The sequence below is a fragment of the Phaethon aethereus genome (assembly GCF_964289735.1).
Source record: "Phaethon aethereus genome assembly, chromosome: 5".
Taxonomy (NCBI): Eukaryota; Metazoa; Chordata; class Aves; order Phaethontiformes; family Phaethontidae; genus Phaethon; species Phaethon aethereus.
This window is the reverse complement of record NC_138579.1, coordinates 26,424,421-26,449,292: the sequence shown is the minus strand read 5'-3', so window position 1 is coordinate 26,449,292 and position 24,872 is coordinate 26,424,421. Positions and strand designations below refer to the sequence as shown.

At 45.7% G+C, this 24,872-nt stretch overlaps 1 protein-coding gene across 3 annotated transcripts in view; it reads left to right on the top strand.

Annotated features, from left to right (window-relative positions):
- The window catches only part of ESRRB (estrogen related receptor beta), a gene marked incomplete at its 3' end in the record, with an annotated part of 84,500 nt that overhangs the window by 40,053 nt on the left and 19,575 nt on the right, over positions 1-24,872 (top strand). Inside the window, exons 2-3 of one of the 3 annotated variants that reach the window (XM_082001066.1) lie at positions 3,632-4,041; positions 15,226-15,342. In XM_082001066.1, the coding sequence (XP_081857192.1) occupies positions 3,632-4,041; positions 15,226-15,342 (527 nt within the window). Of the gene's footprint in view, positions 1-3,544; positions 4,042-15,225; positions 15,343-24,872 lie in introns of those variants that run through there. The other 2 variants (XM_082001067.1, XM_082001068.1) reach the window with 2 other exon arrangements.

Here is a 24,872-nt window from a genome sequence, read left to right as displayed (position 1 = left end):
AGAGACCCAGGCAAGTTGGAACAAACCCAGAGAAGGGCCACAAAGATGCTAAAGGGATTAGAGGGAATGACCTATGATGAGGAAAGGTGAAAAGAACGAAATGTTTAGAACCTCTAAGCCTGTTACATGGGCACAGAAATAGTAACGGAGTTTCCTGTGCCAGCACGGAGGAGAGTTGGATCAAGTCTCTCTCCTTTTACATTCCTATTAAGGTAACTAGAGCTGAGCAAAATGGCTGTTCATCACTTTGAACTCTTTGCAAAAAAACATTAGCTGTTCTTCTTGAAGTTCAGGATGTTGTATTTCATTGCCAGGGAACACTCTGAGTCTTTTTAAAAATCACCACAGGATCTCCATGAGCCTTGCAGAAAGTCAGCTGGTGAGGCTTAATTCAGTGTGTGCTGCCCAGCCATAATCAACTATGCAAGTTGTTCCAGAGGCCAGAGAAGAAAAACACAAGCTCTGGAATGGCTGGGGTCACCTTAGCTATGATCTTTGATCTGTCTTGGTGTTAAGGACTTTTGCCTCTAAAGCATGCATTCATATCTAACCAGAATGTGCTATGTATTACTGCCTCCTGGAAGGGAACAGGAATGTCCTCAGCTGAAAGTATATAGGGGCTTTGTTGCTATCCTTGATTCACCATCAGACAGTCACTGTTTGGCTGCCTTGGGGGGGCAAGCTCCTTAATTGAGATTGTGAGTTGAGAAGTGAGTTTGTCCTAGGAGACTGATCTTCCTCTCTTTTTTTCTTTTTTTTTTTTTCAGTGGAGAGAGAAATACCTCAGTGGGTTCTCTTGAGGACCTCTGTGAATTTGGACTTTTTAAGAGACAGAAGCTGGGATTTGAACTGTGCTGACTCAATCTGATAGTACAGCTCACCTCCTTGTCATGCCTTTTTCATCATGTTGTCCTCTGTCTGTCCTTAACATTACAACTCCAACTCCTTTTACTGTGGAGTTCCTCAGTGCAGAACAGTATTTAATGGTAGTTTTGCCTTCCATTTTGACCCTAATCTCATGTTACTGTGACCAATGGTCTTCAGGTTTTTACTACAAACACACTTTCCAGGCAATGAAAGGTTCCAGAATCTGGTGAGCACAGCAGCTTTCAGCTTTGCTGTGAGATGCTAAGATCTGGTCTCAGCTAGCAAAGCTTCATCTTCCTCCACACAGTCAGCTGGCATTGCACCAGGAGATCTGCAATCTGTCTAGGTGCCCTGTGGGATTAAAGATGAATGCACCTGCAGCAATTATTCCTGTAACTGCTCCATGGCCTCTAGTCCAGTGTGACCCTCTGGTCAAAGCATGGGCATTCATCAACTCATGACACTGTCTCTGAGAGGGACCAAACTCTGAATCACCCTCAAGTAACACCAGGCAAAGAAGCCAAGGAACGTGAGATGCCTGCCTGTACTCTCAAGGTCAACAGTGTTGCCAAATAAAAAACTTGGCTGATCGATCCCAGAGATAGGAGATGAGGTCAAACATCGAGGATGAAACAGAGAAGGAAAAATTAGGAGATACTTGGGTCAAATGAGATCATAAAGATGCAGAGCTGTGAAGTTGCTGCATATCAAACGTGTGCATTCGTATCAACAGACATACAGATGTTATATATATACATGTGCACTCCAGCCATGCTGTATCACAGAATGTTTTTGTCCTGTCCCCTGACAGGTTTGACCTCTTGGCAGAAGGAGTTGCTACAAATACCAGGTAAATAGGCTGAAACTGAAATAGAAATAGAAATTACCCACATGACCATGGTATGGTAACTTTAAACCATCAGAGCTTCCAAGAAGAAAAGTCAAGCATGTCCAGTCAGTCAGATTTCTTTGGACATATCATCAGGAAAATGCATATATTTAGGTTTTCTTGAAAAGCCTTTGACAAATTATCTTACTGAAAGGAGAGTTTAACCTCTCAGGTTAATACTCTTATCAATTAAAAAGTGTATGAGACAGAAAAGAAAGGGTAGACATACCCTACCTAGAAAAGAAAAATAAGTAAACTTTCAGCATGATAAAGGTTAACAAGAATCACCTAAAAAGGTCAGTGTTGTGGTGTTTGATCCATGTGTTAATGATCTCGGAAGTGGGGGAACAATGAGACTCTGCAGATGACATCGAATTATCAAGGAAGAGTGACGAACTCCAGAGGATCCTAATAAAGCTGTGTACATGGACAGCACAGGAGTAGATGAAATACACTGTTGACTACTGCAAAACATTGCACACAAAAAGACAATAATTTTATTTTTCATGCACCTTAATGGATTCTAAATTAACTGTAGCGACTTAGGAAAAGATCTGAGGATTGCACTAAGTAACTTGCTGATAGTCTCTGTTGAAGAAATGGTAACAATTTAGATTTTAATTTAAGAGAAAAAAGCAAACAATGTAAGGAGTTATATAATAGATAGTCTGAAAATAACATTGAAAATGTGGTAACGTCAGTAGGTAATTGATGGCGTGCCTTTTGTCTTGACTGCTGTCCAGACCTTCAGCTGGAGAAGTGATGGAGCAGTGCCAGTTTCATGCTGCTGAGGAGCTGGCTCATTGAACTCTGTTCTGGACTGAACAGAAATAGCCAGACTAGAGGAAGTTCAGAGATGGATGATGAAGCAGATAAGAGGTCTGCAAAAACTTCTGCGTGAAGAACAATTATATAGATAATAAAGAGCTGAATGAGGAGAACATGGCAAAAGTACATTTCCTGAGGAGAGTCAGGAGACATTCAGGGACCCTGAAAGGCTGCAAATACAGTATGGGCAAATAAAAGTGGAATTTTTTGTTTGTTCATACACTGCACAAGTAATCCCTGGAACTCAATGCCATAAGATACCATAAAAATTAGCAATGTTCTAAAAAAAGACTAAATATTTATATAAGGAGTAAGACTATCTGTGACTACAGTAAATAATAAGAGCTTGCAAAGGAAGATACAGTCCTTTCCACATACTTAAGAGCATAACTCTCTCGCTAAGAAGTAGGAGTTTGAGAGAAGTGTCTTTATGCAAAAGCCTTATACTAGTAAATAGAAGAAAGATTAAGATTTAAGATTAAGCTGGAGGAAACTTTTGATCAGATGATTTTCCTACAGTTTCTAGGCTCCCCTTTTAGTGATGTTAGTGAAGCGGTGGGGAAGGAATCCAGCATGAAAATTAATCAAAGACTTCTGTATCGCAAATGAAAATCCAATCTGAGCGGGTCCTTCCTGCAGGGTCTGCTAGTGAACTTTTTGCTTAGAGCCAAGGCAGTGCATCCTGAACTAACCAAAAGTCTTTTTCACCTGGCCTGCCACAGACAGGTTCATTTCCTTCTGCTATCCCAGGGGTAGATTGTGCCTTATCGGCACTGATGCCCCTTCCCAGCACTGCAGCCAGTGAACAGCCTGAAATTGTGATCTACATGAATAGCCTTGACTTTATTCTTGTGGGGAGTAGGCATGCTGCTCTTAGGGAGTTGTACTGATATTCCTGAAGAAGTTGGGGGGGGGGGGAGTGGGGGTGTTGAACTGCCTGAGCCAACTGGAGTTGGAGTGCGGTGGGAAAAGGAGGGCTCTCTTTTGACCAACCTGGAGCTGGGTTTGGCCAGGAGGCCGCTGAGTGCCTTTGCTCTCTCCCTGCAGGCTGCTCAGCAGAATGGCCACAGAGGAGCGGCACCTCTCCTCCAGCTGTGGGTCCTTCATCAAGACTGAGCCCTCCAGCCCATCTTCTGGCATCGACGCCATCAGCCACCACAGCCCGAGTGGCTCCTCTGACGCTAGTGGTGGCTACGGCATTGCCATGGGTGGCCACCCCAATGGCCTAGACTCACCACCCATGTTCAATGGCACAGGGATTGGCGGTGGGTCCTGCCGTAAGCGTTATGACGACTGCGCCAGCGCCATCATGGAAGACTCGCCCACCAAGTGCGAGTACATGCTCAATGCAATCCCCAAGCGGCTGTGCCTGGTGTGTGGGGACATTGCTTCTGGGTACCACTACGGCGTGGCTTCCTGTGAGGCGTGCAAAGCCTTCTTCAAGAGGACTATTCAAGGTACGGTGGGAAGGGAGGGAAACCAAGACGTTCACTCCATAGCAAAAAAGGGAGGCAGCCCCAGACATTGCTGAGACTGCAGTGTTTCCATGTCATATAAAAGGGGACAAGGGAGGGTGAATGTAATGCACCTAACCCTCCATCCTTTTGTATGCCTTCTCTCTTCCTCCTGCCCAGCTGTGGTCCTTCCAAATCAGCCTGAACACGTAGACTTTGTGGTGGTAGGAACCTTTGCCAAGTTACTAGCCTGACTGGCTACCAGATCTGAGTATCTGGCCTAGTGGATCTTCCTGCCTCTGCTAGTGGCACTGATATCCTGATAATGTGGCTGCTAGTGGAGTGAGGCCTGGAAAGGAAACACTTTGCTCTCTAAAGGTGATTTTAAGGCCCATTTGAAGAGTGGATGCCCCTGCCTAGAGATGGCATCTCTTTAGAGATGTCTGCACCTTGAGGTGAAAGCTCCAGCATTACAGGAGTAGAGAGGTTCTCACTCTGTCCTACCAGTCTTGATTTGTTGCCATGGCTCCATACAGACCTCACCAAAAGGCTGGGCAGGGCACTTGGATGAGAGTCAGTCCTGTGTTTTCCTCTTTTCCAGCTTCACCAACTCTTTTCACTGAGATGCAACTTCTTTGAAGATAAAAAATTTAGGCACTGAAGGAGATAGAGATACCCAGTTTTTGTCAGTCTTACTAAGGATGAGAAATTCCTTAGGTGGTTTTGAAAACCTCAGCGCTTGTATGTGTAGATGAATTGCAGAGCATTGCTCCTGCATGTACAATTCACATATGAGGTGTATGGCTGTGTTCTGACTATCAAAGGTATGCTGCAAATGTGCACACACGCAGGTACAACAGTATAGCCAAAAGTGAGAGTGCATCCAGGCAAGGTCCAATATCCATGGATGCTTGGGTGTACTTACGCAACCAGGCCCCATGTAAGCAAACATGCCTGGATGTACAGATACCCTTTTTATTTCTTAAACTCTCTAAATGGGAAAAGAACAGGAACATTCACCTTCCAATGGAAAGAGTTTACCCAACCATGGTGGGTTGACTGGAGGCAGATGTATAGTGAGCAAGCAGCTGTGTGTGTAACTTGGCTGTTGTCTGGGATCAATCTGCCACACCAATGCTTCCTTGTCTCCTGTGAAATGAAAGAAAAGCACATGTGGAGAGAGCACTCATTTTATTGTTGTTCATTGAATGGGCATGATTACACTCTGTCACTGGGCATGTTCAGCTCTGGAGTAGACAGAGCAGTACGGGGTGCAGTTCAGCCCAGGCCTCTGTAGAATTCACTATTTCTACCTTAATTTGTTAGATTCTAGATGTCTCTCCTTACTATTATCCAGCTGTGGAAATAATCACTCTGTATGGCCCTGCTGACTCTTTGTCTTTTATTATGCTATGTGGAAAGCATGTCCATTTCTAGGACATTGGCCTGTTCCCTGGCAGGGTTTCTGTGGTTTGTCATTGCTGAATCTCCTGTGATAGAATGTGAACTTTTACTTGCACTTCTGACTGTAAGCCCTGACTCTGTCCCTCCCCTGGCATTTGGACTTGTTCCCAGTGTTTCTTTTCGGCACATTCAGGTGCTGAAGGAGGGACAGGGTAGTACCCTAAAGCAAAGCCCTAGGGGCTCCTTATATATGAAGAAATAGAAAAACTAACCCCAGAAGGGAGAAATACTGGAGCATCTCTGTGGCAGAGAGGAGAGAGACCTGTGGCAGACCTGGAGAGAGAGAAAAAGACCTAGGAACATTTGAAGAGTTTTCAGAGAAAATAAAAAGAAAATTATGCAGGATGGCAGTAACTAGAGCCTGTATCAGCCTGGGTGATATGTCAGCTGAAATCCTAGGAGGGGATAGTGCTTCCTTCCAACCCCCTTTCCCCAGCACAGCCATATTCTCCCTGTGGTTCCCTAACTGATTGCCTATTAATGTGTAACAGATGGGGGAAAGGAATAAGTGGAGATTTCTCTCACCCTGTCACCAGCTTGGGCTGGCGACTGAGGTACCAAAATGCTTTTATTTCCAAGAGTGGGAGAGTTGAGTGTGCTGTGCCCGAGGGTGAGCAATTTCAGCTGTGGAGCTGAAGGCTGAGCCTAGGGGAGTGGGCAGCAAATAGGGATGTAGGGTTTGGCTGTCATGAAAATGCACCGTTCCCAGGGCTCCACTGCAGTGCATGCGATATCCAAGCCACAGCCCTGGGTATGCAGAGGAAAAGGGTTTAAGGTTCACATAAAAGAGACAGCAAGTGGCAAAAACTAATGACTATTATGAGAGTACTTAATCTGGTGGCCCTACATTTGGTAACTTTATTAAGTAATAGGTGTGCATGCTGCTATAAAATGGCTCTAAATGTGTCCTGGATGATTAAACTCCTGCAGCCATATCTAGATACCCCTAATCATGAAGCAGACCTTCATGCTAAGTCCCCCCTCCAACTACTGCCCTCTCCTGCTAACAAATGACCCCAGTGTGCCTATTGGGGTTTTTAGCTGCATTAACTCATGTAATACCTGCATGTCTTGAGGCAGAAGGATCTTGCAATAGCCTCTCCGCTCCCCCTTGCTGCTGCCACAGCAGTGGGAAGAACGGGCACCCAAAATGCAGACCTTCTTTGAGCCTAACAATTCTGTAACTCACTTTCCCCCTTAGCCAGGTGAGGCCAGGCTGTCCTGGATACCATGAGGGCTGCTGCTTTTCAAGTGATGGAGAGAAGATAGGCTGAAAGTCAGCATGGACATGTCTGGTTATCTCTGAGGTCACTACTATAGCTATGTGGGTGTTTTCCATCAGTAGGATTTTTCCAAAGAAAAGCAGAATTTTTACCAAGTCGGATTTCCCCAAGGAAAATTTTGATGATAGGAGAAAAGAAGTCAGGAAAATCCAAACCACTGATTCTCTTTATTGGAGAGAATAAATTCTCTAATTGGAGTGGTTGGTTTTGCTGAACTAAGCCAGCATCACACAATACATCCTAACCTGTCCCACAGGTTATGGCAGGGTCACACCTGTGACCTCTCTCATGTTGTGTTACATGGCCCAAGGGAAGGATCAAGGCATGGAAACGTGTGTCTCATTTCCACTTTGCAGCACTGGCAATGCTTGAGATGGAAAGGCAAAAACCTGAGACAAGATGACAGCGCACGCCACTGGGCTACAGGCTTTTCTCTCTGAACATGTTATTTTGAACACTAGGGCTGGAATTCCCACCCTTTGAGGCAGAGTCAGAAACTCTGAACTGACCTGAAGCATTTTCTGTCAGCTAGACTGTCTGACAAAGTTTTAATCCTATTTCTCTATCATTGTATTGCTTTGTGGGAAATGTGCTTTGGGTCCCCATTATATTCTAGTGGCAGTCTGCATTTACCTCCATGATGCAAGTGTCCTCCATAAAAAATGTGCCATGGGCATCACCTGACTTTGTGAATATTGCGGAAGGTGCAGTCTAGCAAAGATAGTATCAGGCATGTTGAAGTGTGTTGCTACTGGTGATTAAGAAAGATCTGATTTGAGACCAAGAATTTCATATTAGTTGAATGTAATAGAATAGGGTCTGTTACATGAAAGAGAACGTGTTTTGGATGTTTCTGAATTAAAACTTAGGTTTTCCATGGAATAGAAATTTTAACTAATCCTTTTATCCAAATTTAGGACAAAGGCAAATGCTGGATTTCTTATGGCATAGAAATTCCTAATCTAGCTCTACTCTATTCCTTCTTTTAATAGTTTGCTCAGTAGATGAAGCATTATATATCAATCAAATATATTGTCATTATCTTTTGTTCATCAGTCGTTACAACTGGTAGGTAGTTTTGCCCGTTCCAAATATTAACTAATAGTGCTATATAACCATATGAGCCTTTTATTATTCAACATATTCATAACTATGACTACCCTTCATCTATTTTTCATCTTGAAATAGTGAAAAATAAGGCTATTTCTAAAATCACCCATTAATATAAAAGCTTAAAGCTCAGCAAAATACATCTGAATTAAGATTTCCCTCTCTGATCTTTGTGAATCATCTCATTGTGTGCTTGGAACTCATACCCGTAAGGTGATACAACAGGACTTGCAAGGAGTGATACTGGGAAGAACTGGTTATTGGAGAGTCAGAGAGGAGAGACACGTTTACCATCATCTTCTGAATTAGGCAAGTTATCACAGAATCACTGAATCACTAAGGTTGGAAAGGACCTTCAAGATCACCAAGTCCAACCATTAACCCAACGCCAACATGCCCCCTAAACCATGTCCTGAAGCGCCGCATCCACACATTTTTTGAACACTTCCAGAGATGGCGACTCCACCACCTCCCTGGGCAACCTGTTCCAATGCTTGACCACCCTCTCGGTGAAGCAATTTTTCCTAATATCCAATCTAAACCTCCCCTGGCACAACTTGAGGCCATTTCCTTTCGTCCTATCACTAGTTACTTGGGAGAAGAGACCAACACCCATGTCGCCACAACCCCCTTTCAGGTAGTTGTAGAGAGCGATAAGCCTCCTCCTCTCCAGACTGAACAACCCCAGTTCCCTCAGCCGCTCCCCATAAGACTTGTGCTCCAGACCCCTCATCAGCTTCATTGCCCTTCTCTGGACACGCTCCAGCACCTCAACATCCTTCTTGTAGTGAGGGGCCCAAAACTGAACATAGTATTCAAGGTGCGGCCTCACCAGTGCCGAGTACAGGGGTACGATCGCTTCCCCACTCCTGCTGGCCACGCTATTTCTGATACAGGCCAGGATGCTGTTGGCCTTCTCGGCCACCTGAGCAAACTGACAGCTCATGCTCAGCCAGCTGTCAACCAGCAAAGTTATATATCGGGCAAAGTCCCTGCATCTGTGGATTCCCTGCTTGAGCCTTTCAAGCTTCAAATTCAGTGAGTTTAGCAATACAACTGCTGTGCTGGGATGCCCTTACACAATAAGGGGCTTAAAATGTGGATAATGCAGCTTAGAAGACTTGCAGGGATTTATAACAGGCTTGTTACCAAATCCTTAGTGTAGTCTTCTAGGGCTTCCTGGTTGTCATTATGATGGTTAGAGTGGCTCCTGGGAAGGGAGGAGCAGTTGAGAGAGTTTGCTTATTTTCCTGAGCAGAAGAGCATTACCACCCACAGGATCAGCAAAGGGCCTGTGAGATGCAGAAAGGAGGTTTTGTGTCCCCACAGTAGCGGCCACAGCAGCCAGGCAGTGACCTGTCCTGTCCTTCTCAGAAATGTGCCTGCTACTTCTCAGGTGGGAGTTAACAGCCAAAAAACAGGAGATGAAACTTCAGAGTTCCCAAAACTTCTGAAGCATAGCCAGGGAAAGTGCAGTATTCCCTGGATCTAGTGCCTGAGTGCTGCTTACTATTCATAGCTCTAGCACTTGGATTCAGAAAACCATCTTCAGTGTAACTCAACTCTATTAGTCTTGTGATTTCTTTTTGCCTCAGTGCATCTGTACAGAGAACTCTGTGCAGAAGGATCTTTTCTGTGGAACTTCAGTAAAGTATTTCTGTGTTAGAAACCCTCCAGACAAACTTGCTGCCAGTAGGTAGCCCCAGGGCCCAAGCAGGAGGCTGATTTGAGTGAGGTTCTGCAAAATGTCCAAGTCTTCTTTCATGGAGCAGGAGCCAGGTTTGCCACTCTGAGGATGCCAGCAGTGCTGGTGTTACAACTGAAGTGTAACAGGAGTCCTGAAGCCTTGGTCCTCACATTTCTGTTTTTCTTACTGTATAAGCTGCATGAAGTAAAATTTTGGTTAATCCAAGCACTAGGGCTTATCTAACCTGCTTTTCCAAAGTCTAATTTTCCTGCAACTGATGAACACATGTACTAGGATGGGGAGTTTTCTGGTTTTGTTTTTGGTAGGGGTTTTTTGGATTGGTTTGTTGATTTCCCCCCCCCCGGCAAAAATAGGAGCATCTACTGATGCTTGTATATACTCGGGTACTTAGATCAGGGACATGTCCCTGGAAGCATAGGACAGCCCTACTGAAAATCAGGTCACTTATTCAAGTGCCTAAATACAGAGTTACAGGTCCAATATTTGAATCCCTTTCTTTGAAAACTGTGACTTAAAAAATAACCCCTCTTACCTCACATAGATCATTGGAGAGATTTTCTTCTGATTTTCGCAAAGTACTTCCCCTCCCACCAGGACTCAGGTTATGGTGCATCAGTTAGAAGGACCAATTTAAGCGGAAGGTCATAGAGCATCCACTCCATAATAATGCATATTATCAGTGTTCCCTGTCCTGGTGCAGGAGGTCGAACTGGTGCTTGCTGCGGTCAGAGGAACTGCTGGACTGGCGCTGCACTCACCAAGGGCCTTTTTACACTTTTCAGGTCCCTTTTCACTAAGACACCCAAATGATCGGTTTACCTTCAGAATCAGAGATAAAAAAGATTCAGGACAAAAACTTGTGAGTTCTGAAATGAAACTGTCATCAGAGCTAATGGTTTATTGAAAAGTCAGATTGCTTCCTCCTGCAGACTGTCCCAGTCATGCAGACTAGCTGTACCATCGAGACATTATACTGCCTGCCCGATGGGACCTTCCTAAGGCTATGGTATTTTGCAAGCAGTTCTTGTAAAACAAACAAACAAACCAAAAAACACCCAACCAGACAACCAAAAAAAACCCAAAAACCCAACCATAGGGGCAGTGTAACAATTGTTACAAAAATTGGGATAAAAGGAAACAAGTGCATGAGCTGAGGCACCTATGAGATGGATTTCCCTGGGAATTCGTGCTCTTAGCCCTCTGGCCCCAGGGGACCGGTAGCACCACACCATTGGTCACAACTGCAGCATGCAGTGTCAAATCACTTGGGTGAAATACATTACTTGAATGAATGGAATTTAGAACTTAATAGCAGATATGCCTGAATCTGGGTTTTTCCCTGAAATTCAGGAAAAGCTGCAGTCATCTGGCCCTCTAAGTCAGCCAAAGGAAGACATGGGAGGTCTGTGTGCAGCAGTGCAGAGCAGGACAGAGTATGCAAGGAAGGGAGAGGAAAGGGAAAGAATGGTGAAAAGCAATGAAAAAGAAAACAGAAAAAGAGGAGAGATGGAAGAGTTTCTTCAGAAAACAGAAGCTGAAAACGCTTTAGCTTTAAAGACTTTCTTGGCTACTTTTATCTAATCTTTCCTGAGTTTCCTTGCAGAAGAGCTTTATAGAAAGGCAGGATCAGTAAGCAGGGAGCAGCTTGTGCTCTCAGTGCTGTACTAATTCTGAGCTCAACTCCCCTGAGGAGCCCTGTCCATAACTTAAGCAGGAGCTAGGTGGGACTTGCACACCCCAAGCTCAGGGAGGCATTCTCCTCTTCCCAGTTCCTCTCCTTCCAGAGAGGTATGCGGACTATGGGGTCTCTTGAATGACCAAGCTTTGGTGTGCAATTTTCAGGTCCTTCTATTCTGTGTGCACTGGAAATTATGTTCCAAACTGTTTAACAGTCAAAGGTCTAATTTTACAGAAAATAGGGTAATTTTGCAGTTCTCTAGCATAAAAATCATGATCTATCACTTTAATAGTCCTTGGCAGTTTCTTAGCATCTCTCATCTAATGGCTTTAAAGTGCAGTTAGACCTTAATGAATCAAGACTCATGATCTCCCCAGAAGGTAAGTTTGGTGCTCGTTTCATTTTGCAGACGAGCAAACTAGGACACAGAGAGGAAGTGATTTGCCCTCCAAGGCCATATATGAAGGCTTAGAACAAATCCAAACTCTGATCTGGTCACCCACCACTTGGTTTTTTTGAAGCCATTTTTTAGGTACACCTTGTGCTGTGGCATCGATGAGGTCCTAGCAGTTTTTTCAGACCAAATGTAAATATTGTCTAAGTCAAGGAAATCTCTTCCAATGAGCAACAGTTCAAAGCAAGGCCTTGTCTATAAGGTTATCCCATTTTCTGTCTTTTCCTTCTGGGTCACATAATCTACAGTTCACAACACACAGAGACTTGACTCAAATTTTATGCTTGCATACAGGTTTGTCCATGCACACCCATGTGTGCTGATGCTCTTCTGCAGGGCCTTGCAGCACCCCCAGCTGCTGCAGTGAAGGGGAAGCTCTCTCCAAGCCCCCTGAGCAGGCAGCTGGGCTGGTGGTGTGACCACCAGCCACTGGGAGGCTGCTGGAATTTCGATGAGTTAATCTCATCACTTTATCACAGGGCACTTACAGAAATTACAGGGAGCTGTGAGCAGCTCACTGTGCTGGCAGCCAGCCCCAGGACCCATAAAAGAAATTGAGACACGCACACACACACAAAAAAAAAAGTCAGAGAACTTTATTAAAGTTTTGGAGACGATAGTTTTTCTTTGATGAGTTCTGCTTGGGTAATTCTGATTGTGCCTTCTCTAGTGATGTCCCCGTTTCCTGCAATAATAGCTGGTGTTTTCCCCCAGCTGTAGCTTTCAATCCATGGAGTGCAGAGCATGTTTTGGGGCCTGATATAAAACTCCATTTACTTTGGCAGCATTGTCTTGTGTGAAGAGGGTACAATGGGCCTCACCTCTAGCATTTGTGCCTGTAGAGAGGTCCGTAAAATGCAGCTGCTGGTGCTTTCTTCCTTTAGACTGGGCACTGTGTGTGGAAGGGGCACATGAGCCTGTGTTCAATGTGAAGGCAATAAGCATGTTCAATGGGACGTCCACCAGTGCTGGGTGTATTTTTTCACCTGTGCTTACCAGCAAACCATATGGCTGCTGCACTACATGGTAGCCACTGCTTTGCTCTCCAGGAAGGGGAGCTTGCCCAGTGCCCACCCTGCTCTGGCTCTGCTCCTTTAACGGTCATGATCCCAGTATAGAAGTGCCTTTGAGAACTGCTTATTCAAGTGTGCATATGGTCTGTATACGGTAACCAGTACCTACACCTACGCTGACACTATCACATTTAGTTGTGGTGTAGGTTTTGTAGACCATTTCCAGTACTTTCTTGTCAAGGGGTCCATGGGCTGGAGGCATGGGGAAACTGGGGGATCTGCTTGACACAGTGTAGAGGGACCTTGAGCTGCCAGATGAGGGCTGTCGCTGCCTCCCGTCGCTATAAGGGCTCAGGGCCCTTGGTGTCGTGTCTCTGTATTAGGGTGCAAATTTTTGGCCTTGGGACCACAAAACATGAAATCTTACATCTCTCCAGAACTCTGGTCCTGGCTTTGGTGAGAAAGGTGGGCATTGAAACTCAGGCAAAACCTTCCAAAGTGAGACTGTGTTTGAGTTTTATCCCAGGTTTGTTCCTACTCTGTTCCTTCTTGTGTGGGGCACAGCAACTATCTGATCATGAGGTCAGGGCCTCCATACTCATGGGTCTGTAATGTGCTGGAGCTCTGTGTCTAGAGAAGGATTTTGTTTATTACCTTGAGATCAAGCCTGAATCTCAATTTCCAGCTCTCTGAGAACCTTGATACATTGCTGGCTATTGAAATTCAGGTGTTCCACAATGACAAAATACAGTCTGGATGGAAGCATCTTGTGCAGCACACTCTGCTCCTGCAGACAAACTGCATTTTAGGGGCAGATGAGCAATGGTGAGGAATAGGGTCACTGGGCTGGAGCTTAAGGGCAAGTTGCAAGTCTTATGACAAAACAAGAGGCAAGAGGTAGAAAGTTTATAACTAGCAGGCAGATCAGCTTTAGGCTTTGGAGGTTGGGTCTTCCTGGGGTTTCACCCAGCATGGGCCAAGCATAGTGAGATAAATCAAATGTCGCTTTCTTCCTTTTGAATCTGTGCTCTGTCTTTCCACTCAGATTCCCAACGGGCTTTCCAACTGCTTAGTTAGCCCCAAGGTCTAATCACCGTCTGTCCCCCCCCGCCCCAGATTGGTACATATCAGATTGCTGGTCTTTTTTTTAGAGGAAGGGTCTTGCACAAGAACATAAAAATCCATTACAGAAGTAGGAGCAAAAAATCAGGTCCTGTCTCAGTGCTACTAAATTGTAAGCTCTACTGTTAATCTGATGGTATATGAAGTCCATACTGTGTGTTCTCTCTGCTCTTACCTACACTCCTCCCTATAACTCTGATAGAACTCTTGAATCTCAATTTCCTGCTCTAAACCACCAAACCAACTTTTCTATTCTTATGAACTGACTATAGAGGTTACAAATCCTTTTCAGAGCTGCCTGATTTACCCAGTAGCTAGATTGCCTTAAACGTATTGTCATTGTCAATGCATCACTGTCAAGCTTAGATTTCCAGTCCTGCTCCACAGCAGGCATTGAATAACCCTCTCCAGAAACATCACCTCCAAAGCGAATGGCAGGATGGCAACAGCCGTTTCTGTTTGTTATCTTCTAGGACTAAATAATTGTTGCATTACACTGTGATCCAGCATAATTCCACTTACATCCTCACATCAGACCCTCGCATCCATGTTTGAGTTATATTCTTGGCTTATGATAAAATATGATGTGACCAGAAATAAATTTGGGATGCTTCTTTCCCTGCTTTGTCTTGGCAGTGGTGTTGTGAGGTGATCATAAATGAAAGGGAATGAGGAAAGAAATGCTGATGCTCTGTGCAGAGGGATGAGAGGCAGGTGCACAAGGACTAATAAAGTAAAACTGGAAAGATTTGCATAGAGAGCCTGTGTTCATTTTACAGGACATCTTATCCATCTTTCTCAATCCAGATCTACTGCTTCTATGCTACCTGTAGTATGCCAGCTGTCAGGGGGAAACAAAGGAGGAAATGCCATCTCTGAGCTCCTTGGTTCTCCAGCAAGCCAAGAAGGGACAGGTGACATCCATCCCACAGACATGGAGCAAGATTGGCAGCAAAGGGAATGCTGCTAATATCTGAACCGCTCCCACTCTCAGCCCTGGACTTCAGGGAACAGGCCAGAGATGTAGCACAAGGGATGATGACGCGCCTGGAGGACACATTGTGCCTGAAAGCCCAGCATTGCAGTCAGCTCCTTGGATGAACAGGTTTCTCCCAGCACTTAAAGCAGTATTGCTTTTTTCTGAAATGAGTTCTAATAAGTAGTGCTGGGCTCACTAAGGTGCATCATCTCAGCGTATGGGCTGTGGTCTCAGAGTATGTGTGTGTGCAAATGAGTGAGCAAACATACAGCATATACATACTGATGGTGGTGGGAAGATCTGGGCACTACAGCCTGTCTCTGGATCAGTGGGGAGAACATGGTTCCTGGGTGACCATCTCTGTGTTTGATTGCAGGGAATATTGAATACAGCTGCCCGGCCACCAATGAATGTGAGATCACGAAACGGAGGCGCAAGTCCTGTCAGGCCTGTCGCTTCATGAAATGCCTCAAAGTGGGGATGCTAAAAGAAGGTAAGACAGAGTCAGACTGAGAATTGTTCTCTGTCCCAATAGCACCTGGGACTCCAAACCTTGCAGGATCTCCTAGACTAACTACATGCTTGCCCTCTCTGGCTTTCTGAAGGTATCTTTTTACAGGCTTTGTAAAAGAGTCAGGGTGGGCAGCGACCAAGAGGGCAGTCCAGAGAGGAGAGTGGTTCTAGTCAGCACCTTCATGCTAGGATATTACTGCTAGCACTTGCAAATTTCACAAATAACTGGAAACTGGCAGTGTCAGACTGTTTCCTTTCCCAAAGAAACCCCAGGCTGGAGGGTCTTCTTGTCCCCCAGGTCATTTTGCAGTGTTGCAGGGAGAGGCTCTTGCATGATCATGGCAGGGTTGTCTGGGCTTCATAAGGGAAGGATGGAGTTAATGCAGTGCTATGACACAGTGTGCAACAAAGATCTGCCCATATTCCACTCAGGAGACTTTACGAAGTGGTGGATAGCACAGGTTTGTCTGGGGGCTGTGGATCCCCTGCCCTGCATGCTCAGCTTGCGGTTGTGGTCAGCCTATTGATCTGTTCAGCGTGCTCTGAGCGGTGTTCAGCTTCCCTCTTGTGCTGCTTTTCCTCCCTCCACCCCCCTTCACCAATCCTTGTCCATTCAAGGTGAACCACAGGGAATTCAGTCGCAATTAAACACATTCTTATGGATTGACTTTAAGCTTTGTTTCCCTTGGGTCCCTCTGGGAGAGGCAGCAAGGGGAGGAGGGGGAAGGAAGGAGAAGCATTGCATATAACCCTCTGCATTGCTGTACCTGGCAGATCATGGTCCCCTCAGCTTAACCACAAGGAACAGCAGCTGGCTGTGGTCTGTGCAAGTCCTGTATGCTGGAGCCAAGATGCCAGCATACAGCTTGCTTCCAGGTCATACCATCATAGCAGCTGGTGATGAATTGTACAATGTCACTTGAGTGTGTATTGCTTTGCACTAGGGCGCACTCATTTCTTGGGAGGCAAGCTGATGGCAGCCAGTTTTGTTAAGGACTTAGATTCGATGTTAAACCCTGTTCTGTTCTTTGATGGATGTGTAGTTTCTGTGTTAAATATCTTCCTGCTAAAGCACACTAGTTACCAAGGGGAGAGGATGCAGATTTGTGTAGTCTGGCACTGCCTGACCTACATGTAGAGGTGGTAGACTCGGAGAATCTTGATCCACTGATCCACTGCTGGGAGGGAGGCACCTACTTTTGGACTTACAGAGGGATCACTGGAAACCTGCTGCTTTGCTTGTGGTAGTTTGGTGAGGGGATATATCCCCTTACCCACACACTAATCCACACTAGTGACACTGGCTTTAGTGGGAGTGCAGATGGGAAATGTGCTGTAGCCTGCTCACATGAATCCCATAAAACAACTTTAAAAGCCTGATGTGGCTCCGGTCACTCTGCAGAGCAGCAGCATGGGTCCAGACTTGCTGCCTGCCTGTGTCTGTGCTGCCCTTCATCCAGGCAGTTGAGCCTCTTAGAGCTGGCAGCTGGGGGAGTAGAGTCGCAGGAGCTGGCGCTGTGTCTGACTGTGTGGCTGGGGCATCCTCTGCTTCTAATTCTGGGAGTTCAACAAAGTCTGGAGCCAGGTCCTGTGAAAGGTTTTGTGGCTTAGCCTTCAAGCTGTGTGAAAACAGTTAACTCCTTCCAGACCAGAGTTAGGCTGGAGAGCAATGTAAGTTCACTCACCCCATGCTGTGCCTGAACAACTGAACCCCATGGCAAACTGAAATTTGACTCTAAGGCTGCTTTTGGGCTGAAGTGTATTTAGTTATTCATATAGGGATTGATATGGCATCATTAATGCCACTGGAGAAGGGTGGTTTGCTATTGATGTTAGTGTATCTGTGATCCTGCCCATAATATTTAGAGCTGTGGAATATACAGTATAAAGATTTATTGATAGTAATGGAATGCAAAAACTCATTAAACTATCAAAAGGAGCAGAGGAGACTACACCAGCAATCTGCAAATAGGAGTCCTGCGTCCTAACACAGAGTAGTCAATTGATATTGGGCAGGCATCTTTTTTTTCCTCTTGCTTTTGCTCAGTTTCCCAAGCTGACAAATAAGGGACATACTGCTTTGCTTTGCAAAAGGATTGTGATGACCTATTAGTTAACTTTATGTGAAGCCTGGTGGAAGCACAAAGTATTAGTATACAGAATTCAATCAATACACATCTTTAAAAGCAAAATCCAAAAAAAAAGGAAAAAAATGGTTTTACAGTCTTTGGTCTCCACAGAGCCAAGAGTTTCTGGAGAGAACAAATCCATAATTGTTTGACTTGCTCAAAAATGCAAAATTGACACGGGATTGTGGATTAGAAAAGGTTCGTTGGTCTTTTCCATCTCTGATCTGTCATCCCATTAGCTCATCCATCTCTTTTCTCTGCCAGGGCAGGAGTGTTCCCAGCTATACATCTCTAGTAGTTTAACTGTTTTTAAAATTCCTGATGTCTTTGTTTCCCCAGAGAGCCTATTCTGCAGTGTACAAGCGCTCATTAGGACAAGATGTCTCTCGATACTTTAGCTATGATTTTTTTCCTTTCATTAGTTCTCCTTCCTACTTTGCCTCAGTGTACCTCTCTCTTCTTCCTTGGGTTCACCCATGGCAGAAGGTTGCTAAGCCAGTTTCTTTCTCCTGCTTGATTACCAGGAGTTTGGAGAAAAATGGTCTTGTGGTTAAAGGCTGGATCTAGAATGCAGTTCTTCTCTTGACAGGTTTCTCCTTGATGTCCTTGGCACTGGGCTGGTAACTTAGTGGGGACATTTCTGGGTAAAGAAACTGTCCTTCCTCTGAAGAAGAGTATGATATTCCATTAGTACCTAATTAAGGGTTTCATGATTTCTTCTCATTAAGGGAGGAAAGATTTTCCTGGTTATTGTCATCATACATGATGTACATACCACCTCCTGCCTGCTGGGCATGTGACATGAGCCTGTTCTTCAGGCAGAAGGCACCAGTATTCAAAGATGGCAAAAAGGGGTAACGATGACTTCAAGCTTCTGCCTTACGCTTGAAATGCTCAGCTTGATGCTGCAAAAGACACTTGGGCCTCCCCTTGGGGAGTGCATATGAGGATCACCAGGCATCTTCTCTCTTCCTTGTGGGCTGCAGCTAGATGAACAAGCTGTGAATGTAGCCCTTTAAGATCTGGGGAGCCTGCCCCTAACACAGAAGTGCAGGTTATTCAGGCAGTGCCGAGTGAATGAGGATCAGGGCAGGAAGAGAGCCAATGGAGCGATCAATAAGTGTCTCAGATATCCAGGCCACTTTCTTTAAGAGAGCTCCGATCAATGCATTGCAACGAGGGAACTGCACGGACACCAGAGCATTGCTGTCTCAGGTTCTCCTGGCGTGACGCTGCAGGGCAGGCGAGACTTGCTGGGGAAAGTGGTAGGCAGAAAGCTCTGTCCATGGAGCCCAACTGGCTCGGATGTCTGAAGCGTTGGCCTGTCTGGCTGCCTGTCTCTCACTTTCCCCTTCCATCTGGAGTGTGTCCCCAGAGAGCGTTAATTAGCCCCTCACTAGCAGGCTCAGATAGGAAGCTGCTGAATCTGGAGTCCAAGATTCCAGCGGACTCAGTGCCCCCATGGAGAGGCACCGTCCCCAGAAAACCTTCACTCTTGCTGCTTTTGGCCTTGCTGAAACACCAGCCTGCAGGCAGTGGGAGATGGGGCATCTTCACTGCTTTGTCCAGTAGAAGTGCATGCTCCCCTGCTCTGCAAAAATCAGGGAAACCTGAGCAACCGGTGATACTGCTGACTCCAAATGGAGATGATGATCTCTAAATACATACCTGGCCAGTGGGGTTGGCCAGTGAAATAAAGCATGCCCTGCAACTTGCAGAGGAGGGTCATTGTTCAGAGCTGGGCATCCCTGTCTTTCGCCACCCCATTGCCTCTCTTTGTGGGCATAAGACAGACAGTGCTGGGAGCAATGACCAAAGTGTAGCTCTAACTCTGGGCTCTACAAAGTAGATCAAGATCTCTCTGGCTCTCTAGAATGATGGATAGAGAAATCTCAGTCATTTGGCAGGTCTCTTTTAAAACCTCAGTATACCTTGTCAGTTTGGGGGAGAATATATGCTTGCCATTCACGCTCTAGCCACCCATGGCCTTTCTATTCTACAGCAATTTGTTTGTCTTCAAGAGGTAGATGTAATTTCAGATGACACATGGCTTGTGTAAGTGGGCTCAGAGGTTTGATTTTGGTCATTGGTTGGTTAAACATGACCTCCACAGCCTTGCCCTCCATACCTCTACTGCCTCTCTGAAGTCACAGTCCTGTGTGTCACCTTGCAGAATGTCACCGTGATGAGGACAGTGATGTCAGTCCTTCTCTGTATGTCAGTGTGGTGGGTTGAACTTGACTGGCTACCAGGTGCCCACTGAGTTGCTCTCTCACTCCCCCTCCTCAGCAGGATAGGGGGAGAAAACATGATGAAAAAGCTCGTGGGTTGAGATAACGACAGGGAGATCACTCAGCAATTACTGTCATGGGCAAAACTCAACTTGGGGAAAATTAATTTAATTTATTGCCAGTTAATAAGAGAGTAGGATATTGAGAAATAAAAACAAAACTAAAACCACCTTCCTCCCACTTGTACTTCTTTCCAGGTTCAACTCACTCATGACATCTACCTCCTCCCTCCATGAGCAGTGCAGGTTGATAGGGAGTGGGGGTTTGTGGTCAGTTCATAATACTTCATCTCTGCTGCTATTTCCTCCTCACACTGTTCCTCTGCTCCAGCAAGGGGTCCCTTCCCACAGGATACACTCTTTCATAAACTTCTCAAATGTGAGACCTTCCCATAGACTGCAGTTCTTCAAGAACTGCTCAGCATGGGCCCTTTCCATGGGGTACAGTTCTTCAGGAACAAACTGTTCCAGTGTGGGTTCCCCACAGGCCACAGTTCCTGCCAGAAAACCTGCTCCTATATGGGCTTCTCTCCACAGGCCTCAGCTCCTACCAGGAGCCTGCACCAGCATGGACTCCCCACAGGCTGCAGCTTCCTTCTGAGCGTGTCCACCTGCTCCAGTGTGGGGTCCTCCATGGGCTGCAGGGTGGATATCTGCACTAGTGTGGCCCTCCATGGGCTGCAGGGGAATCTCTTCTACAGTGCCTGGAGCTCCTCCTCCTCTCCTTCTTCTTTGACCTTCGTATCTGCGGGACTGTTTCTCTTGCATTTTTTCACTCCTGTCTCACAGCTGCTGTGCAATGCTTCTTACCCCTTCTTGAATATTTTATCACAGAGGCACCACCAGCATTGCTGATGGGCTCGGCTTTGGTCAGTGGTGGTTCCATTTTGGAGCTGTCTGGAGTTGGCTCTATCTGACACGGGGGAAGCTTCTGGTGTCCTCTGACAGAAGCCACCCTTGCAGCTCCCAGCTACCAAAACCTTGCCATGTAAAGCCAGTACAGTCAGTTCATGAAAGGGAAATGTTCTGAGATCACGGGAAGAAGGATGGGGATAACAGGTGAGGTGCGATGGGACATCAAGGCCTCTTATTACAGAACTCGTCTTTGGGTGGAAATGAGAGTCAGGCAAGTGTAGGAGAGGCAATACTGGACATACCAAACCATACCATACCAAATGGAGCAGACTGGCTATTGTCTGGGAATTTGGTCCCTTACTGTTGTGGAAGCCCTGCAGAATTTTTTCTTCAATGGATTCCCACTTGTATTTTTTCTAAAGCTGTGTTGTTCCCTATTCTGTGCTGGCACAGCTGCAGAGACCCAGATGGAGCATAAACAGTTCTGAAAAGGAAGCAAAGCTGTGTCACTAACGCTTTCATGAAGTGCATGTGTGCATAATCATGTGTCGCATCAGACAGTGACAAACCAAACAGCAAAGAAAATAACTCCCTAAAAAAAAATCTCATCCAGGCATTGAGATGTCATCCATTATTCCATCAGCCTTTGAGTCTTGTTTTCGTTCTTAATAGGAATAATGTGTATTATGTTGCTGAGGATTGGTTGTCTTCTGCTCCCTGCCAGACTTGTCTCTTCAGAGTCCTGCTCATGATTGAGGCCTAAGAGTAATTTTCTGAGATGTGTGAGTGAAGAAGAAAACCCAGTTTCTTGCAGACATCACTGGTTGGCTTCCAAGAAAGAGGGCAAAGAAAGGGCCCGAGGGTTGTGTCCTGTGGTAGACCAGGTATACCTTATTTCAGAAAGTAGAAAATATTTCTGGAGTCCCCCAGACCTACATGCACTTCTTGTGATAAAAGCAGGAGTGGGAATTCCCAGGATAGGAAACCTGCACTGTACGAGGTGCTTTGCCCCACTCTGAATGTCTTTGAAGGCAAGTTGTCCTCTGGCCTAACCTCCTGGCTCTCCAGGAGTCACCCGGCAGCTATTTCTTGTGTGGTGAGGGAGAAGTCTACAGATGCAAGGCAGGAAGGTAGTCTTGATCAGGGTGCAGAAAAGGGAGGCTCTTTAACAGCAAGAGAGAGGCTAGGCAATTATCCAGGAAAAGCATATGATTTATTTTATCTACATGACTCTCTTCCCAGAAGTGTATCTGCTGCGGTGTAGTAATCCCAGGTACAACCATTCCTTTCCCAGGCTTTGCTCCTTTGCTCCTAATGCATTTCCATAAGAAATGCTAGAGAACATGTTAAAATTCAACAGGGCACTCAAATTCTGTTACAGATCCCCCAAGCTCTTGGACCCCTATCTGTCTAATCTAATTTCTGATGTAGTAATTGCTGGAATGTGTGGATACTGACACCACAGTGCCAGGTAGTGAAATATGAATGGGAAGTGAATAGAGGAGAGCCACAAAGTTAATTCAGCTCACCTTGCTCTTAATTGTTCCCCTTTCCCTCCTGTCCTCAGTGTCTTTGGGAATACTCTGCCTCCCAGGAACTTGAGACAACCTGATAACCCTTGTGCTGCCTAAGTGCCTGCATTCTCTGTGAATGCTGGAGGTGGTCCCCACTTCAGAGCTGCTGGAAACTGCAATCTCCAGATTTCAGAAGTGGCTGTCTCTAAATCTGTGCTCCTCCTGTTCAAGACCCTGGCTGATTAGGAAACCCTGTAGCCAGTGGAACTTTCCTAGTGTTTACTCCTAACTCTGCACTTTCCCTTACCAGCTGCAGCCAGTGGCTGATGTCATAAATGTTTCCCAAGGAAACAAATCTGACACCCTCGGCAGGCCTGGCTCTGATGTTATAAATTGGGTGCAGTCATCTAGTATCTAAACATGGGGTTCCAAGCACTGGCAATCTCAAACTACTTCCACTTATTAACTTTGCTTCACTAAATCCAGATAACTGAATCAACAGCAGAGCTCCTTTTCAGCAACATAACCAAATGGAGGGTCTTTCATTTCTGTTTTCAAGTGAAGGAATCTCTCAATGGAGCAAAGTGTTTCCAGCAACCTCTCCCCTCTCCCACCTGCCCCCATCCCTGCTTCCAGACCATGTGTTCTTCAAAAAGATATTTGATTTCAGTGAAAGCTCAGCTGACATCCCTGCAATATGCTCGGGTTCTTGCTTTGTGCTTCCTGGGAAGGATGAGGGCTCCTCAGGGGATTCTGGGTAATTGGGTTAGTGGCCAGCTCATGTCAGGAAATTAAAAGGCAGCCCCGATCAGGTTGCTGCTGCATGTGATTTAATGGCTTTGTATTTATAGAGTATTCTGCCTCCAGCCGGTGCCAGAAATATCACTATTGGAGGCATCCAAATGAAAAAAAGAGAATGAAAAATGATTTTTCTTTCTCTGAAATACCCCTGCGTTTAAAAACAGACAGGCAAATCCCTGTCCTTTGACACAGGATCTCCAGGTGCAGTGAGTGGCATCTTGATGTCTATATCATCCACACCCAACTATTTCCCAAGGCATGAATTGAGCATTTGCAATGTAGCTGGAGCTGGGCTGGATGATGGCGTGAGAGAACATGTGCTGCCTTTGTCAGGGCGATGGTAATTCTCCAAAGAGGATGCTTCCAGTGGATGGACTGACCACAAAGTGCACATTGGGCTGATGGCACTTGGTATCTGTTTTCTGGCCATAACAAACGGTGCATCCAGGACCCTCCCCACACCTTCAGCCATATCCAGTGGATTATGAATCTATTTAGTTTGGTTCCTTCCATTCATTTTGAATTATTAATCTGCCTAGGTTCTTGCCATACCTAACTAAATCTTCATTCTATCAAACATGAAGTCCAGGCTCCATCGACACACGTATGTGTGGATTCAGAGAGGCATCACCTCTACACAGGTTTATGATAAACACGTTGTGCATTCTGTCACCAGAAATTGTGCTTAGTGCTTTTATAACATGTACAGAAAAGAGGAAGCTCATAAAAGCTTCAGCCATCCAGGGATGTTTAGACCCCAACCATTGTGCTACAAGCTTTTAGGCAGTTCTGACAACACAGTAGGTAAGATCCTCTGAGGTGAGCAAGAGTGGGGTGGGACTGAATGTATGTCCCACTTCTCTACAGTAACTTAAGGCATGTGCATCAACATTTTCACAGCCTCTGGTGACCTGTGTTCACCAGTGACTCAGCTCTGTTGAGATTCTCAATCCCTTCCCCTGACTCACCTTTGGAGACTGCACCCTTGGGCTGCAGGGTATCCTGAGAGGGTCTTTACTCAGAATTGCCTGGCACAGCTGTTCTAATTTAAGAATTAAATAATAAGTGGACACTAATTCTTAGTGTTGGAAAAGACACTGCTGAGGTGAGGACTTCAGGAGAGACTTCAAGGCTTAAGCAGAGTTGCTCTGTGAGGCTGGCTAAAGCCAGGCTGCTGTGTTGGTGTGTCTAACTCCCTCACCCCTCTGGATCTCTGTCACAAGCGAGCCTCTCTCCCTGCAGTGGTCGGGGACTCTCCATTGTGTCATGTATCTAAAAATTTGATTCTTGGTCCATGCTTATGCTCCTCTACCTATTCCAAAAGGTTCATATGCTCTACCTAAATAGACTGAGACAGAAAATGGACTAGGGAAAGCATTGTTTTCACCCTGCAGGGTGTTCCATTGGTAGTCAATGGAGAGAAGTATCTGTCATCACTCCTCCTCAGGTAAGTGTCTAGCCTATGAGATGAATGTGGAGGTGCCGCCTTCTCTCTGCTGCCTGTCAAGGGAGCCCAGATGCACAGAAGGGAACTATCAAAGTCTAAAGTAAGGTGAGTTAAATCACACCCAGGGCTGCAGGTTCCTCTAGGCAGCAAACACCCCTTTGGGCACTTAGCTCTGAGCACTACCTCTTGAAAAGTCAGGGGGGTTGGGGCTTTGTTATCTTTTAGGTCTTCTTGTGAAAGGCATCCTTGGTCTTTTCCTGGCAGGCACGTGCCTAGTGCCTACATCTGTTCCTTTCACACAGTGCCCCTCAGCCTGCTGTTATGCAGGCATTGCAGCCATGGGTGACCGCCAACAGACCTGCTGTCCTGCTTCAGACTGTTTAGAGGATTGGGAATGGAAGCAATCAAAGAAGAACATTTACATGGACCATGAACACAGAGTGAGGGTATGGGGGTTGTTACAGAGAGCTGAAC